Raw genomic sequence first — 17,316 nt, 5'->3', positions numbered from 1 at the left:
GGAAGTTCATACGATAACTCTATTTTCAGTATTTTAAGGACTTTTCAAAATCTTTTCCAAAGAGGTATCACCTTTTGAAGAATCCCAATACGTATGAACATTCCAAATTCTCTACATCTGACAACACTTGTTACAGAACATCTTAAAATTATAATCCCCTAGTGTGAAGTGGTTCTAGTTCTTTTTTTTTTTTTTTTTTGCTTTTTGGGTCACACCTGGCAATGCTCAGGAGTTACTCCTGGCTCTGCACTCAGGAATTACTCCTGGTGGTGCTCAGGGGACCATATGGGATGCTGGGAATCGAACCTGGGTCAGCCGCATGCAAGGCAAATGCCCTAACTGCTGTGCTATTGCTCCAGCCCCCATTTTTTCCTCTTTTATTTCTTTGTTTCAGGTCACCCCTGATGGTGCTTAGGCCTTACTCCTGACTCTGTGCTCAGCAGATCAATCCTGGCAGGGATTAGGGAATCAGATGTGAGGCTGGGGATCAAACCTGGATTAGCCATATGAAAGTCAAATGCTTACATCTCTGCCTGAGAGGTGAATGTACATGAGGGCACATTTGTCTGCATCTCTGCCTGGATATGTAGTTTCCTACTTTAGGGTACAATTTTCCATTTTGGGGAAGGGTCCCGCATCTCTGTGATATACTGCATCTCTGTGATATACTTGCTCTTTTCACTCTCAAGAAGTCAGTGTTCTCTCTCCAACAGCTCTTCCTCTCTCTCTGTGTCTTCTTGTTCTCCAAATAAATTTATCTTACATCACTATTCATCTCCTCCTGAAATTCTTTCCTGTTGGGAAAGGCGATGGATCTAGAGACCTGGGCAGGATTTGGGGCTAACTTTTCTCTCCTGGAAAAAATAATTCCATCCTGAGTTTTACAGCTCCCTGAGGAATTGGGTGGCAGTAATTATTTCCCAAGCCAGCAGTAGAACAAGTGGAACTCAAGTGCAGTCTAACGACTGCCTTGTGAGACATAGGTCTGTACCATGCAGATGCTCATCAAAGACTTTCATCAGACCTTGATTTCCCCAGGCACTTCCCTAAGTGACCAAGGTGGGGAGAGTGGGAAGCTGCCACCTGTATTCTCCCCACTTAACATAAACCACCTGGGGAACCCTACTTCTTCTGGTGTGAGTCACCTCCCCCAACACAACCAAATGAAGACTTACGTGCCACTTAATGTTTCATTTGTTATACTGTACTGTTGATCTTTAACACTTCAATTTTGTAAGTTATTTTATGTAGAACATATTTGTATATTCCTACATGAGTAAGTGGAAGGAAATATAGCAGCATATAAGACTTAAAACAATCCTGCATATTATTAAACACTAGGAAGAATAAATGACACTCATTTCAAAAGTTCTACTATTGGGAGGTCAGGGAGAAAGTTTAATGGGGTGAAGTGCACTGCCAGGGAAGCCCAGGTTCTATTCCCTGCACCACCTGGTCACCTGAGTAGCCCTTAGCAACCTCCCCAGCACTGAGCTACAGCTCTGAGCACCTCAAGTTGCTTTAAGGAAAAGGAAAGAAGTCCTATAATTGAGTTTGATATTCCAGAAGCACCGAAGGAAAAACTTAACTGAACACTTATGGAGTTAATAACTGATCTTGGTTCCATACATTAGGAGTAACCCTGTCTAGACAGACGTGTATCGCAAATCAAGAAGACAACAGGTAAGCATACCTACGGTACACATACAACAGGTATTGTTGACATACGAACGCCCAGTAAGTAATTTGTACAATGTCGTGAGCTTTAAACTAGCAGCGCGTGACATTCCTTCATCACTTTATATTTAACTGAACGTTAACAACATGCCAGGCCTAATTAATACACTGTCATCCCGTTGCTCATCGATTTGCTCGAGCAGACACCAGTAACGTCTCCATTGTGAGACTTGTTACTGGTTTTGGCATATCGAATACGCCACAGGGAGCTTGCCAGGCTCTGCTGTGCGTGTGAGATACTCTGGGTAGCTTGCTGGACTCTCGGAGAGGGGCGGAGGAATCGAACCCGGGAAGGCTGCAAGCAAGGCGAACGCCCTACCCGCTGCGCTATCGCTCCAGCCCAACTCAACGGAGAGTAAACCAAACCTGTCCCTAGAGCGTTTACACTCATGGGCGACATTTTAATGTGTTATTCGCCTAATCATCCAAGGTGAAAAATAAATCTCTCCCCGTGACTGAAATTTGGAAAGTCTCTCTCCAGTCGAGAACAGCCCACACCACCAGCTAGCACGTCCACGCGAAGCCGGCCAGGAGACACCGGCAATGGCGGTACCGGCACGTCGCGCCTCCCAGAGCGGCGCGTCCCAGTGACGTCATGACACGCCCCCGCCCCTCCACAAACAGCCCCGCCCCCCGGAGAGGAACGCGCAGACTCCTCGGCTGCGCTGCAGTTCCACTAGGTCGCCGCGACCCCCAGGCATCGCATCCCTCGGGCTCCTCTGAGGGGATCTGTTAGTCTGGTGTGCCGCGCCGCCGGCTTGCCGGCTTTGGAGCGGGGCGATCCAGCATCACTGACCTCGGCGTTTGGTCAACAGAGACGCCAGCGTTGCCAGGAGCGTGCAATCCCCTCGCCCGCCCCGGCTTGCTCGCGAGTGAACCTCTAGCTAACGGAGGATGGCAACCTCCGGGGTGGAGAAGAGCAGCAAGAAGAAGACCGAGAAGAAACTTGCTGCCCGAGAAGAAGCGAAATTGCTGGCGGGTTTCATGGGCGTCATGAATAGCATGCGGAAACAGGTAGCGCCCTCCGGGGGGACTGCCCGGACGGTGGAGGGAGGAAGGGACGGAGGGGGTCCCGGTCTCGGGCCGCGGGAAACGGGCAACCCGCGGATCCCGTGCCGCGCCCGCCTCGCACGCCGCTCGCCTCCCCGGGCCTCTCCTTGCGCGGGCCAAGTTGCTGCTCAGGGGTCGCGTCCAGCAGTGCTGGAGCAGAACTGCCCGGCACCGGCGATGCTGGTGGACCCGGGCCGCCCCTGAGGGGTGCCTCGGCCTGGCGTTCGGCGTTGGGTGTCGGTTGTATAACACCTCTGCCCTACTTATCTCTTTGTGAGGCGAGAATTCCTCCATTGGCGACTCCTTCCGAGGTGGCGCATGATCTCGTGGGAAGAAGCCCATTGGCACAGCCCCAGCCGAAGCCCCCCCAAAAGCGTTGCTGGCTCGAAGCCAGCGCGTCTTTAAAATGAACCCCCGCCAGTCGTAGCCGAGGCGGAGCCAGGCGAAGACACAACCTGTACTGTGTTCATTTAGATCCGACCTAGTCATCAATAAGTACCGTTTAAGGGCACGGCGAACCCCTGTTATTAAGAGCAGCCCTTTGTTCTCTTGAATGGGAGCTTCACGAAACGCAGGACTCCGGCTCTAGGTGTGGGTCGTGAGAAGAACGCGTCTTCCACGCCGGAGAACTGAGACGAGAGGGGCGTGTCGTTGTTGTCGTTGAATTCCGAAACATCTGAATTCTATAAGCAGAGCACAGTCGCCTGGTTACTTTTTGATTCTGTGTCTAGAGAAGACGCTTTGATTTGTTTCGGTTTTCTGGCTGCGGTCCCATGTTCTGCGGGGGCGGGGGTGGGGGGGACTTAAAAAAAAAAGCAGGACGTGAGATTGAGTAACTGCAAAATCCAGTCTGCTGATCTATATGGACACCTGTAAAGGAATTTCAGGTTTTTATGGAGACGTTAACTTCCAGTTTCTGAAGGCAAACTCTGGCTGCTGGGATCTTGGTTCATCCTCGCCTGGCTTAGTGTACGAATGCAGTAAATAGAAGTGTAGACGGTTTAAGTCTTTTCTAGCCTTTGTATCCAGGTAGCTGTGCATGGCTGATTTTAGTACTTAGATGTAACTCATGTTCATCCCGTATGCATTACGTTCTTTTCGTGTAAACCTTTTTATCTTCATACCACCACACACTTCAAGTTAACTGGTACTCTTAACCAGCATCTGCTGGTGCAGGGTAGTTAAGAACCGTTCACCAGTGAACGGATTTGTTTTCAGCAAATCCTCCCTGAAAAGTGTTGCTTTTTTCCATACAGACAGTGCAGCCGCAGCGAAAGAGGGGAATAGTCTGAGACTGGATGTTTGCTTCTTTGAATTTAAATTTTGATTCTCAAGGTCTGAGAGAGAGCTCCAAGGAGTGAGCATATGCTTTGCATGTGGGAGATCCAATGTGAACCCAGGGACCATCCCAGGGACTGGAATCCCAAAGCACCTCCTGTAGCACAGGGCCAGACCTAGGCTGAGTGGACCCCATCAACCCTCACCACCCAGCCCCCCCCAAAATTTTTTTGTATCTATTTCTTAGACTTTAGGTTCTGTTAACAGCTCTCTTATTTACTGTTAAAATAGAAACACGATTACTGGAAAGTGGAAATTCTATTACTGAGTAATAGTATGGGAAATGGTTGCTTGGTGAGCAGCCAGAGATTTCTTCCAGGGCGGCAGCTGGCCTTAATCTACTGAATTCGCCTTTTGTCAGTGACTTTGCATGTTTTTCCAGATCATCCTCCAATAGCACTTTTACCAATGTTATGGACTCCTGAATCTTGTGCAAGATAGATGTAAAGGTGCAGTTCATGGTTGATTTCATTGACATTTTAACACAGGACTCTCCAAGAATGACAGACAAGAGCCACTGATGGGAATTTTCAGATAAACAAAATTAGTACCAGCTAATCTTGAGCCAGATGAGGAATGTCAGTGGATGAATTTTATAAAGGTGCTTATTCATTAGTATATTTATTTTATAATTATTTTTGTTTCCCTTTATGACTTCTTTCCTTTGGGGTTCAATCAAGATCGTGAATACTTGGATGACTGGGGCTTCCACTTAAATGAGCCCAGACTCATTCCTTTAAGAATTTGAGAATCCAGTGAAATTGGCGAACCTAGGTTCCATTGACACTCCCACTACTTGATGTCGTGATTCTAAATATTCATTGTTTCATCTCTCTGTAGTCACCTGTACACAGCCTGTAAATGGGGTTGTGAGGGGTTCAGAGTCACAACCTACACCTGTGATGGTGCATTTTTCCTTCCTGTTCTCTCTACCAACCATTCTGCATACATGCTTTGTCACACTTCCCATAAAACTAGCCCCATCGTCCAGACTTTCCTATTAATTCTCTTCTGTCTTCTTTTCTCTCTCTCTCCAGCTGAGCAGATACCATCTCTTTCTTACTCTTCCAGGATCCGAAGCTTTCTTGATTCTGTCCCTTTTTTCACACCCATCTGGCCAAAGAGCGTTACTGACTACCTTCTTTGTGCCAAGCTTTCAAGCTCAGCTAGAGAATATTCTATTAATGGGCAGCCTTCTGCCAGGTAAGTCCTAAATTCTGCGGAAGTGTCTGAAATGGTAAACGATCCTTCTTTGTAGTCACTAAATTATGTTCCTCTGACCCGGGTTTCTTCTTTGTATCCTTCCTTTCAGCAATTTATGCCTCTTTTGACATCACAAAGAAATAATAGGTCTTTAGTCTATAACTTGCTAATTCTGAACTCTCCATCACCAAATCTACAAATCTGTTGACACTTTTCTTTTTAATTCTGCTGCTGCTTTTATCTGTCTAAGACCTGTACTTTTGCCTGGGCTTTGTCTCCATCAGGAAAGTCTTAACTGTTGGTTATTTTATCTTTTTTTTTTTTTTTTTTTTTTTTCTTTTTTTTTTTTTTTTTTTATTTAAAGAAATATTTTATTGAACCACCGTGAAAACAAAAAAAAATACAAAGCTTTCAGGTTTAAGTCACAGTCAAATACTGATTAAACCACCATCCCTTCACCAGTGCACCCGTTCCACCACCAAAAACCCCAATACACCCCCCTCCCACCCCACCCCCCATCTAAGTAGCTGATGATATTCCCATTATTCTCTCTATATATTGAGTACATTTCATATTTCCATACAGAACTCACTATTGTTGATTGGAAATTTTCCCCAACAATCAGGCCTGCTGAATAAGCATCATCTAATAATTTCTCTTCCTTGGTAAAGGTGAAGATTTTGAGTCCGCGCGGCCGCGATAGCGGCCGCGCGGTTTTGGGTTTCTAATATTTTAGCTCAGTTCTCAGTCAAAATGCATGGCTCCAAGAATCTGCTCTGGTGCCAAAATGGGTTAGGAGACCTCAGGATCACAGTCAGTAGGCGGGAGGCTCTGCTTCTCGTGCCGCGGCTCTTGGTTCATCTCTGGGCGGAAGGCGCGCCGGGAACACCTCCCCTCCCAGGATCACCTACAGGCTACGTCACTAAAGAAAGTCCTACCTCCTGGTGGAGGGGTCTTAGAGGGTGGCTCTCACCGCGTGGTTGCTGCCGCTGCCGCCATTTTCGCTCAGAAAAATGGGGTGGAGAGGGAAAAAAATCCCTCCCCGGGCGGCACGAGGTTGTAGTTCAGTTCGCAGTCAAAATGCATGGCTCCAAGAATCTGCTCTGGTGCCAAAATGGGTTAGGAGACCTCAGGATCACAGTCAGTAGGCGGGAGGCTCTGCTTCTCGTGCCGCGGCTCTTGGTTCATCTCTGGGCGGAAGGCGCGCCGGGAACACCTCCCCTCCCAGGATCACCTACAGGCTACGTCACTAAAGAAAGTCCTACCTCCTGGTGGAGGGGTCTTAGAGGGTGGCTCTCACCGCGTGGTTGCTGCCGCTGCCGCCATTTTCGCTCAGAAAAATGGGGTGGAGAGGGAAAAAAATCCCTCCCCGGGCGGCACGAGGTTGTAGTTCAGTTCGCAGTCAAAATGCATGGCTCCAAGAATCTGCTCTGGTGCCAAAATGGGTTAGGAGACCTCAGGATCACAGTCAGTAGGCGGGAGGCTCTGCTTCTCGTGCCGCGGCTCTTGGTTCATCTCTGGGCGGAAGGCGCGCCGGGAACACCTCCCCTCCCAGGATCACCTACAGGCTACGTCACTAAAGAAAGTCCTACCTCCTGGTGGAGGGGTCTTAGAGGGTGGCTCTCACCGCGTGGTTGCTGCCGCTGCCGCCATTTTCGCTCAGAAAAATGGGGTGGAGAGGGAAAAAAATCCCTCCCCGGGCGGCACGAGGTTGTAGTTCAGTTCGCAGTCAAAATGCATGGCTCCAAGAATCTGCTCTGGTGCCAAAATGGGTTAGGAGACCTCAGGATCACAGTCAGTAGGCGGGAGGCTCTGCTTCTCGTGCCGCGGCTCTTGGTTCATCTCTGGGCGGAAGGCGCGCCGGGAACACCTCCCCTCCCAGGATCACCTACAGGCTACGTCACTAAAGAAAGTCCTACCTCCTGGTGGAGGGGTCTTAGAGGGTGGCTCTCACCGCGTGGTTGCTGCCGCTGCCGCCATTTTCGCTCAGAAAAATGGGGTGGAGAGGGAAAAAAATCCCTCCCCGGGCGGCACGAGGTTGTAGTTCAGTTCGCAGTCAAAATGCATGGCTCCAAGAATCTGCTCTGGTGCCAAAATGGGTTAGGAGACCTCAGGATCACAGTCAGTAGGCGGGAGGCTCTGCTTCTCGTGCCGCGGCTCTTGGTTCATCTCTGGGCGGAAGGCGCGCCGGGAACACCTCCCCTCCCAGGATCACCTACAGGCTACGTCACTAAAGAAAGTCCTACCTCCTGGTGGAGGGGTCTTAGAGGGTGGCTCTCACCGCGTGGTTGCTGCCGCTGCCGCCATTTTCGCTCAGAAAAATGGGGTGGAGAGGGAAAAAAATCCCTCCCCGGGCGGCACGAGGTTGTAGTTCAGTTCGCAGTCAAAATGCATGGCTCCAAGAATCTGCTCTGGTGCCAAAATGGGTTAGGAGACCTCAGGATCACAGTCAGTAGGCGGGAGGCTCTGCTTCTCGTGCCGCGGCTCTTGGTTCATCTCTGGGCGGAAGGCGCGCCGGGAACACCTCCCCTCCCAGGATCACCTACAGGCTACGTCACTAAAGAAAGTCCTACCTCCTGGTGGAGGGGTCTTAGAGGGTGGCTCTCACCGCGTGGTTGCTGCCGCTGCCGCCATTTTCGCTCAGAAAAATGGGGTGGAGAGGGAAAAAAATCCCTCCCCGGGCGGCACGAGGTTGTAGTTCAGTTCGCAGTCAAAATGCATGGCTCCAAGAATCTGCTCTGGTGCCAAAATGGGTTAGGAGACCTCAGGATCACAGTCAGTAGGCGGGAGGCTCTGCTTCTCGTGCCGCGGCTCTTGGTTCATCTCTGGGCGGAAGGCGCGCCGGGAACACCTCCCCTCCCAGGATCACCTACAGGCTACGTCACTAAAGAAAGTCCTACCTCCTGGTGGAGGGGTCTTAGAGGGTGGCTCTCACCGCGTGGTTGCTGCCGCTGCCGCCATTTTCGCTCAGAAAAATGGGGTGGAGAGGGAAAAAAATCCCTCCCCGGGCGGCACGAGGTTGTAGTTCAGTTCGCAGTCAAAATGCATGGCTCCAAGAATCTGCTCTGGTGCCAAAATGGGTTAGGAGACCTCAGGATCACAGTCAGTAGGCGGGAGGCTCTGCTTCTCGTGCCGCGGCTCTTGGTTCATCTCTGGGCGGAAGGCGCGCCGGGAACACCTCCCCTCCCAGGATCACCTACAGGCTACGTCACTAAAGAAAGTCCTACCTCCTGGTGGAGGGGTCTTAGAGGGTGGCTCTCACCGCGTGGTTGCTGCCGCTGCCGCCATTTTCGCTCAGAAAAATGGGGTGGAGAGGGAAAAAAATCCCTCCCCGGGCGGCACGAGGTTGTAGTTCAGTTCGCAGTCAAAATGCATGGCTCCAAGAATCTGCTCTGGTGCCAAAATGGGTTAGGAGACCTCAGGATCACAGTCAGTAGGCGGGAGGCTCTGCTTCTCGTGCCGCGGCTCTTGGTTCATCTCTGGGCGGAAGGCGCGCCGGGAACACCTCCCCTCCCAGGATCACCTACAGGCTACGTCACTAAAGAAAGTCCTACCTCCTGGTGGAGGGGTCTTAGAGGGTGGCTCTCACCGCGTGGTTGCTGCCGCTGCCGCCATTTTCGCTCAGAAAAATGGGGTGGAGAGGGAAAAAAATCCCTCCCCGGGCGGCACGAGGTTGTAGTTCAGTTCGCAGTCAAAATGCATGGCTCCAAGAATCTGCTCTGGTGCCAAAATGGGTTAGGAGACCTCAGGATCACAGTCAGTAGGCGGGAGGCTCTGCTTGGTTATTTTATCTTTAATGAGCAGCTTTAATGTCTCTATTGAACTATTCTAACCATTATCTTTTAGACATGTTTGAACTTCAACTTTTTTAAAAAAAAATTATTTTTATTTTTTTTCTTTTTCAAAAAATTACCTGTGATTTACAAAGTTGTTGATAGTTTAATTTTAGGCATATAATACTCCACCACCAGTCACTGATGATGACCAGGTGATCATCATCTTCCCAAAACAACTCTAGTGTGTTTGGAGCTGATGACCATCTCCCCAGCTGACAGACCAAGTAATAAGGGCTACAGGCTGGTAACTAGTGGTTGGTAATCAGTGGCCATTTATTCAAATCTCTCAGCATTAATTATAGAGAAATCATGATGGTTTGAGGGACAACAATTACAGATAGGTGTGGTTGAACATTAACCTAAACAGTGAATAGATGTAAAGCCCTTTCTTCAAGGAAAGTTCTACTAGGAGATTCCCCCAAAGACAGAATATCATCTGGGAGTTCCAGCATTCTAGATTCCTTCTGGGAGATCCGCTCAAGGGCGGAATTCCATCTAAGGGCATATTGCTTTTTCATTTCCTTTGCTGCTAATCACCTAAACAATCACATTAAATTTACTTCTTAATGATATTTCTAGTTATTTTGTATGGAAACAGTAATAGATATAGGCTTGATCTATACCCTAGATTAAACTCAAATGGTCTCTCTGGACTCAAGGTAGAGGGTGGCTTTTCCTGCGGACCTCTCCTGTATTTCCCAGACTACAGTCTGCAGGCCAGTTTTGTTTTTCCTAACCCCACAGAGTCTTTAATCAGTAACTTCTTTCTGAGTTATGTCAGAGTTTGTTCCATGACCATGCTCTTAATGTACATACTTCTGGGGTTGGAGCAATAGCACAGTGGGTAGGGCTTTTGCCTTGCACACAGTTGACCTGGGTGTGATTCCCAGCATCCCATATTGTTCCCCGAGCACTTCCAGAAGTAATTCCTGAGTGCGTGAGCCAGGAGTAACCCCTGTACATCTCAAGGTGTGACCCAAAAACAAAAACAAAACAAAACAAAATTTATCATACTTCGCAGACTATCCCTTTTGAGGCCATGGTAGCTTACGGTCCATCCAAGTCCTTCTGTGGGACCCACCTTTTGGGGTGTTAGGAAATTAGGTCAATCTAAGGGGAACTGAGGCTTAAGTCAAGTAAATATGATGGATGCCCAGGAGTAAATATTATTGGGAGTCAGTTAATCCCCATGTTACAAAAATATAGCATTAACTGTCTTCCTTTGTTTATACAAAAAGGACATTGCCCTAAAATAAACAATGCTGTTTTGATCTGCATCTCCCTGATAATTAGTGATGCTGAACATTTTCTCATGTGCCTCTCAGCCATTCGGATTTCTTCTTTGGAAAAGTTTCTGTTCATTTCATCACCCCATTTTTTGATTGGGTTGGCAGTTTTCTTCTTGTGGAGTTCAACCAGTGCATTGTATACCCTTGTTATCAACCCTTTATCGGATGGGTACTGCATAAATATCCTTTCCCATTCTGTAGATTGCTTTGTATTTTGGTCACTGTTTCTTTTGAGTTGCAGAAGCTTCTTAGTTTGAGATAGTCCCATTTATTTATCTTTGTTTTCACTTGCTTGGCCAGTGGCGTGTCAGCTTTGAAGATACCTTTGGCTTCAATGTCGTGGAGGGTTTTGCCGACCTTATCTTCAATGTACCTTAGGGATTCTGGTCTGATGTTGAGGTCTTTAATCCATTTTGATCTGATTTTTGTACATGGTGATAGATGGAGGTCTAAGCCCATTTTTTTGCATGTTGCTGTCCAGTTTTGCCAGCACAATTTGTTAAACATGCTTTCCTTGCTCCACTTCACATTTCTTGCTCCCTTATCAAAGATTAGATGATCATATATCAATGAGATATCATCTCACACCACAGAGACTGGCCCACATCCCAAAAAAACAAAAGCAACCGGTGTTGGCGTGGATGTGGGGAGAAAGGGACTCTCCTTCACTGCTGGTGGGAATGCCGACTGGTTCAGCCCTTTTGGAAAACAATATGGACGATTCTCAAAAAGTTAGAAATTGAGCTCCCATTTGACCCAGCAATACCACTCCTGGGAATATATCCTGGAGAGGCAAAAAGGTATAGTAGAGATGACATCTGCATTTCCATGTTCATTGCCGCTCTGTCTACAATAGCCACAATATGGAAAAAACCAGAGTGCCCGAAAACAGATGATTGGCTAAAGAAACTCTGGTATATTTACACAATGGAATACTACGTAGTTGTCAGAAAACATGAAGTCATGAAATTTGCATATAAGTGGATCAACATGGAAAGTATCATGCTGAGTGAAATGAGTCAGAAAGAAAGAGACAGACATAGAAAGATCGCACTCATATGTGGAATATAAAGTAGCTGAGAGGTACAAGCTTACAATGTTGCGATTCCTGGCAGACATTTCTCTGGATTTAATTACTAGATACTAAAATACAGAAATCCAAAACTATGCTGCTGCTAGTGCAGCCTCCTGACTTCATATCTCTTCATTCTCAGCAATGGAAAACAAATTACCAAATGCTTTCTTTTCAGCAGATCGACTTTAGGGGGGAGAAACTCCAAATCAATAATAGTGAATTTTTTTTTGTTTAAATATTGAATGTAATCAAAGTAAAGTGAAAGTAAAGTGAAATTTACCAGTTACACATGCGGGGTGGGGGGCTGGGGAGGTGGGGGGAAGGGGGGAGGTATATCGTGATTCTTGGTGGTGGAATATGTGCACTGGTGAAGGGATGCGTGTTTGAGCATTGTATAACTGAGACTTTAACCTGAACGCTTTGTAACTTTCCACATGGTGAATTAATTAAAGAATTAAAAAAAATAAAAAAAATAAACAATGCAACAGACATTAAGAGAAAATCTATATTTTACTTACATAAACAAAATCCAGAGTCATCGGAAGGTTTGACTTTTTGAGTTACAGTGTCTGATTTGGAGATATTTGTGGTCTGATTTGGAAATATTTGTGATTAACAGACAGGAGAAGAGCACAAAGGAGAGGTTAATGATAAACACAGAGGATTGAAAGTGCCTCACTGGAACTGGGTGTGCCTGGCACTGTGGTGGGTGTAATGCAATTAACCTAAGCTCCCTGCAAGAGGAGAAAGGACAGCCAGTGTTAAACCTAAAATGCTTGGAACTATAATCCAATAAGTGTCAGCTTCCCTCACTACCCGAATCCCCACTTTTCAGTTTTACAGAAACATTATAAAGTTCTAGTGGTTACAGCTTAGATCTCATGTTTTCATTGTTGTTGAGGCTGTGTTTTGGATATATGGTTATACCACTCTCCCATGCCATCACTATAACTTAAGCCCTGTTCTCTTCTTCCCCCCTTGATTTCTTTCCATCCCTATCCTTCTCCTCTTTACTGGGGTCAAGAGTCAAGCATCCCCCCACTTGACTACAATGCATTTCCTCATCCAATATTCTATATACCACAATTAAATAAGATCACAAATAATAATAATAAATAATAATGTGTTTGCCTTTCTTCTGATTTCACTTGACATATTTTCCATGAATTTCTTCAACTTTAATTCAACCAACATATCAATCCCTCCATTCTTAGTCTCGATGTTACCTTATAAATAATCTCATCTTTCCACTGCCTCTTGGATCAGTATTTCTCCCATCTCGGTTTGGCTTTCTAATTCCCCCTTCAGGCGAGTACTTACTGAGAACTCACTGTATGCTGGGCCTTTTTGATAGAATCTGGGGTTGCTTTGGTGAGCAAACCCAACAAGGCCTGTGCACACATAGTTTATAATCTAATAGGAAAGCAAGGCATTAGTCAGGCAATGGCACAAACAAAATATTAAATTGTCAACAGTGGTAGTTATTATTAAGTAGAAAAGCATGACGCAGTGAGGGCATATGGGAGGAAGATTTGACCCTCAGGAAGGAAGTGGTAATTCCTGAGAACTGAAATATATAGTCACTGAAAGAAAAAATCTTACAGGTAGAGGAAATAACATATGCAGAGGCCCTGAATCTAAGACCTGCTTATCGTAGATTGGCAGGTACATGAGTTGATTAATGGCCAGTGTTACCTGAGCACAGAACATAAGGTAGAAGATGTTGTGAGATGAAACTGGAGACATGGGAAAGAGGGCCTGCCATTGTATGCCTGTGTGCATGAAATCAGAGAATTCTGTCTTTATCTAAAGCCTCTTCCCCACTTTTTAAAGCATATTAGTGTGGGAGTAAGGAGTCAGAGTTACATATTTTGCTTTTGAAAAAAGATGCCAGGCTTCTTTGGCTAATGAATTAAATAGCTCTTTAAGTGGTTGCTGAAGGACCTGGAAATTATTGCAGTAGCTCAGTGAGATGGTCCCTTGCACTCAAGTGATGGCAGCAATAGAAATATCAATGAAGGAAAGATGATAAACATTGGAAACTTAGGAGGTAAAATCGAAAGGATTTAGCAATGATAAATGCCTTGTGTGGTTGTGATGATCAAATTAAGATAATACCACAAAACCTGCAAATGAGTAAGTTTCCAATAAATGTCAGTTGTTTTTGTTACTGTGGTGGAGATGGCAAAAATGGTGGTTGAGATGCTGAGGAATTCAACACACAGAATCACTTGGGATTTTCAGGGTTTGGAGGATGCATAACTAGGTGGAACATGATATCATTTATTAGAAAGGAGTTGCTGGATAAGGGTCAAAAGTTTGAGGAAAGGATTGTAGTTTGTGTCCTAGCTATGTTTAGTATTTGTTGTCCATAAGACAATGAGGTTTGTGATGATTCCATGGGTCTGAGAGTTGAGGAGTAGAAGTTACATTTGTGAATTTTCTGTAGGTTTAAAAACTTCTTCATAAGGGGTGTAAATCTGTGAGTTTGATATAGATAGAAAATCTTCCTGCTTTTTGGACCTGTGGAGAATCAAGGATCTAAGATAAAGAGTGGGGAGTGAGCCTGTGAGGAAGATTCAAAAGGGATGGGAGAGAATTACCAGAAGAATAGAAGGAAAATGAGAAGGAATAGTTTCAGGAGCATGGCAAATTTTGAAGCTAATAAATTAGAATAAAATTAGAATTGAAAATGCTCATAGCATGTAGTTATAGAGGACTCTCTTAGCTATAGTGAGAATTTGTTTCATTTTGGACCACACCTGGCAGTGCTCACGGCTCTCTCTGACCTTGTGCTCTCGGGGGATCATTCCTGTTGTTGCTTTGGGTACCCTAGGACAAGAATCGAACCAGATTGGTTGCATACAAGTTTAGAGTTTTTTTTTTTCAACTTTATTAGTTTAGTTACAGATACTCAATGGGCTGGAGCGATAGCACAGCGGATAGGGTGTTCGCCTTGTACGCGGCCGACCCAGGCTTGATTCCTCTGCCCCTCTCGGAGAGTCCAGCAAGCTACCAAGAGTATCTCGCCTGCACAGCAGAGCCTGGCAAGCTTCCCATGGCGTATTTGATATGCCAAAAACAGTAACAACAAGTCTCACAATGGAGACATTACTGGTGCCCACTCGAGGAAATCAATGACCAATGGGATGACAGTGACAGTGTCAGTGACAGATACTCAATATTCCAGCACCAACTCCACCACCATTGCATGTTCCCATGACCACTGTTTCTAATTTTCCCAGTCACCCTTAAGCCTGTCCCCATAGCATCATGGCAGACCCTCAATAATTTATTATACATTGCTTGTTATAAATAATTTGCTAAACTTGCTAAAAGGATGATCAAAAAATGTTTCCTTAGAAGAAAGTTAGTGAAGATTGTTGAATCTCACCCCGGTGCCTTAAGTCCTTGTGTAAGAGATTACTAAAATGTTACAGATTAAGCCTTCTGTGTTTATGTTTTGTTAATTGAGATTGGTTGCCTTCTCCATTACATCCCATTCAACCTGGTGTTCTAGTCCTGGTTTATCTGTTACAGAATTTGAGATGTCGCATGGCCGAAATGTTCGCCACATGCTCCAGGGAATCCAAAATTTTTAATGGGGTGATACAGTTGGAGTTAAATTCTTAACTGACTGGCAGCTTTGGGGCATGTGCATGACAGTTTTCAGAAGTACAGGGAGAAAGGGAAGTAGCCCATCCCCAACCCAATGAAGGCTGGAGATTTTAGTCAAAAACCCCAAATACCTGAATTTTTCAACAAATTAATTTTTGGATGAGACTCATCCAAGCAGGGGGGTCCAGCCAGAAGCACGGCAGCAATTGTGGAGTGTGGAGGTTTTCAGCTGCTGCGACTGTTTGGGCAGGCATGGGGGATGGGGGGGTGGGGCTCATACCCACACACACACCATGGGGTACCCTGGGACAACTCAGCACAAGGCAAGAATCTTAACCCCTGTACTATCTCTCTAGCCCCAGTAGTGAGAATTTTAATAGGAAGACAGACATGAAAACCATCGAAATCCAAATGAACAGGTAGAAAATTCCATTTTTCAGTCTTTTCCCGAAGGTGGTGAGAGTCATGATGGTTATTCGGCTTTCTCTATTTCATAGAAGTATATTTAAATCCCGGTAGGAAGAGTTCATTTGACATGGATAGATCAAGTATATGTGAGGCAGAATGGAGAACTGGTAGGTGATTCCAGAGATGAGATCCAGTGCAAAGATGATTAATCTCACAGGAGGCAGCATTCCCTAAGGAGGGTGGAAGGGGGTTAGGAGGGAGGTGGGGAGGTGTAGGAGGGTATATTCTGAGTCAGGACAATGAGTGAAGGTGCAATCTGGAGGCTTGTTTTCTCTGAAGACTTGATGAGCTCACCTGCTAGAAATGTGTCAGGGTGACATATTCCGCTGCTGGGTTTCCTTAGAGCAGCTCTTTATTCCTTGCCGCCCATCCTGCACATTTACGGCTCACTTTTCATTTCTTTGGCTTTTTTTTTTTCAGAGTGGGGGACTCCTCCACTCAGTATGACATCCATCCATACTGCAGTGGGGGGACTCTTCTGTGGTCACTGTAGGAGGGAGCAGGAGGGTACCAGGGCACATCCAGGCACTTGTACTTGGCCTTGGAGCCGTCTCCCAGCCCTGGCATTCCTTAACCACGCCATGCTGAAGTAATTAAGTTCTGTCTAGTGACTAAGTGTGCTCCCCTGTTTGTGAGACATGTCTATACCCTTCACTTCTGATTGTTCTACACCTTGTGTCTCCAGTATGCTCCTGTCTTGCTCTCCTGGTAAGCCTGTCACTTGCAGGAGACTGTCTTTGTCTTTTTTTCTTTTCATCTCTTTGAGCTAGGAAATGATCTTGGGTTTCTTTAAGGCCTGGGATCCCCATAGGGAACCAATAAGCCAATGAACAGGGGCTGAAGTGATAGTTCAGAGGGTAAGTCACTTGCCTTACGTGCGACTGACTCAGGTTTGATCTCCAGCACCCCATACGGTCCTGTGAGCCTGCAAGGAGAGATTCCTGAGCACAGAATCAGTAGTAATCCCTGAGCACTGCTGGGTGTGCCCCCCATACACACATACACACAACAACAACAACAAAGACAAACGAAAAATAGTCTGCTTCTCAAAGTCTTGCATTCTCTCAGGATTTGCCTTTTCTCCGTCTCGGGGATGTAGCAAACAGTTTTCTTTCATTTCATCTCTGTGATGAAATGGGTGGTGTCTCTTGTGTCCTATTTCCCTCCATGGTCCACTTACTCCTTCTCAGCAGCCCTAAGGTTAACACTAAGTGGTTAACCTTAGTTTTTTTTTTTTTTTTCATTTCTCCCTGTACAGAACTCAGGATACCTTCCTTTCTTTTCTCTTGAATTTGGATCCAGATGTTTGTTTTGCTAACATACTGCTCCCAAGGCCACTTGAGAGGTTGTATAGACTTGATTTCCTTCCCCCAACCCACTCCATCTTCAGTCAGGTGGTTCCAGTTACAGAGAAGTCCATCATCTAAGTGAGTCCTGGACTGGGCTACTTGATATAATTTAACGTGACCAAGTTCTTTCCCTTAGAGTCTTATTTTCACAAGTGTCCCAGGTGTTTCACTGTAGCAGAGGCTCCTACTGAGCCCTTTTTAGAAGAAAAACTATTCACTCAGAGCCCCATAGTGGTGTTCAGGGCTTACTCTTGCCTCTGGTAAGGAACACTCCTGGCAGGGCTCAGGGGACCATATTGGGCCCCGGGCATTGAACTGCATGTAAGGTACATGCCCTATTTGCTCTACTCTCT

General features: G+C 46.2%; 1 protein-coding gene across 2 annotated transcripts in view; it reads left to right on the top strand.

The window, feature by feature from the left end:
- The first annotated feature begins 2,380 nt into the window (after positions 1–2,380).
- KLHL7 (kelch like family member 7) overlaps positions 2,381–17,316 on the top strand; it is a 48,640-nt gene continuing 33,704 nt past the window's right edge. Inside the window, exons 1-2 of one of the 2 annotated variants that reach the window (XM_055137279.1) lie at positions 2,625–2,751; positions 5,197–5,328. Coding sequence is in view for 1 of the 2 variants with exons in the window: in XM_004604084.2 (XP_004604141.1) it covers positions 2,632–2,751 (120 nt within the window). In the remaining variant the exon portion in view is untranslated. Of the gene's footprint in view, positions 2,752–5,196; positions 5,329–17,316 lie in introns of both variants that reach the window. The other variant, XM_004604084.2, reaches the window with a different exon arrangement.

The sequence above is a fragment of the Sorex araneus genome, chromosome 1, assembly GCF_027595985.1.
Source record: "Sorex araneus isolate mSorAra2 chromosome 1, mSorAra2.pri, whole genome shotgun sequence".
Taxonomy (NCBI): Eukaryota; Metazoa; Chordata; class Mammalia; order Eulipotyphla; family Soricidae; genus Sorex; species Sorex araneus.
The sequence above is the reverse complement of the archived record's forward strand: the minus strand, read 5'-3'. Positions and strand labels throughout refer to the sequence as shown.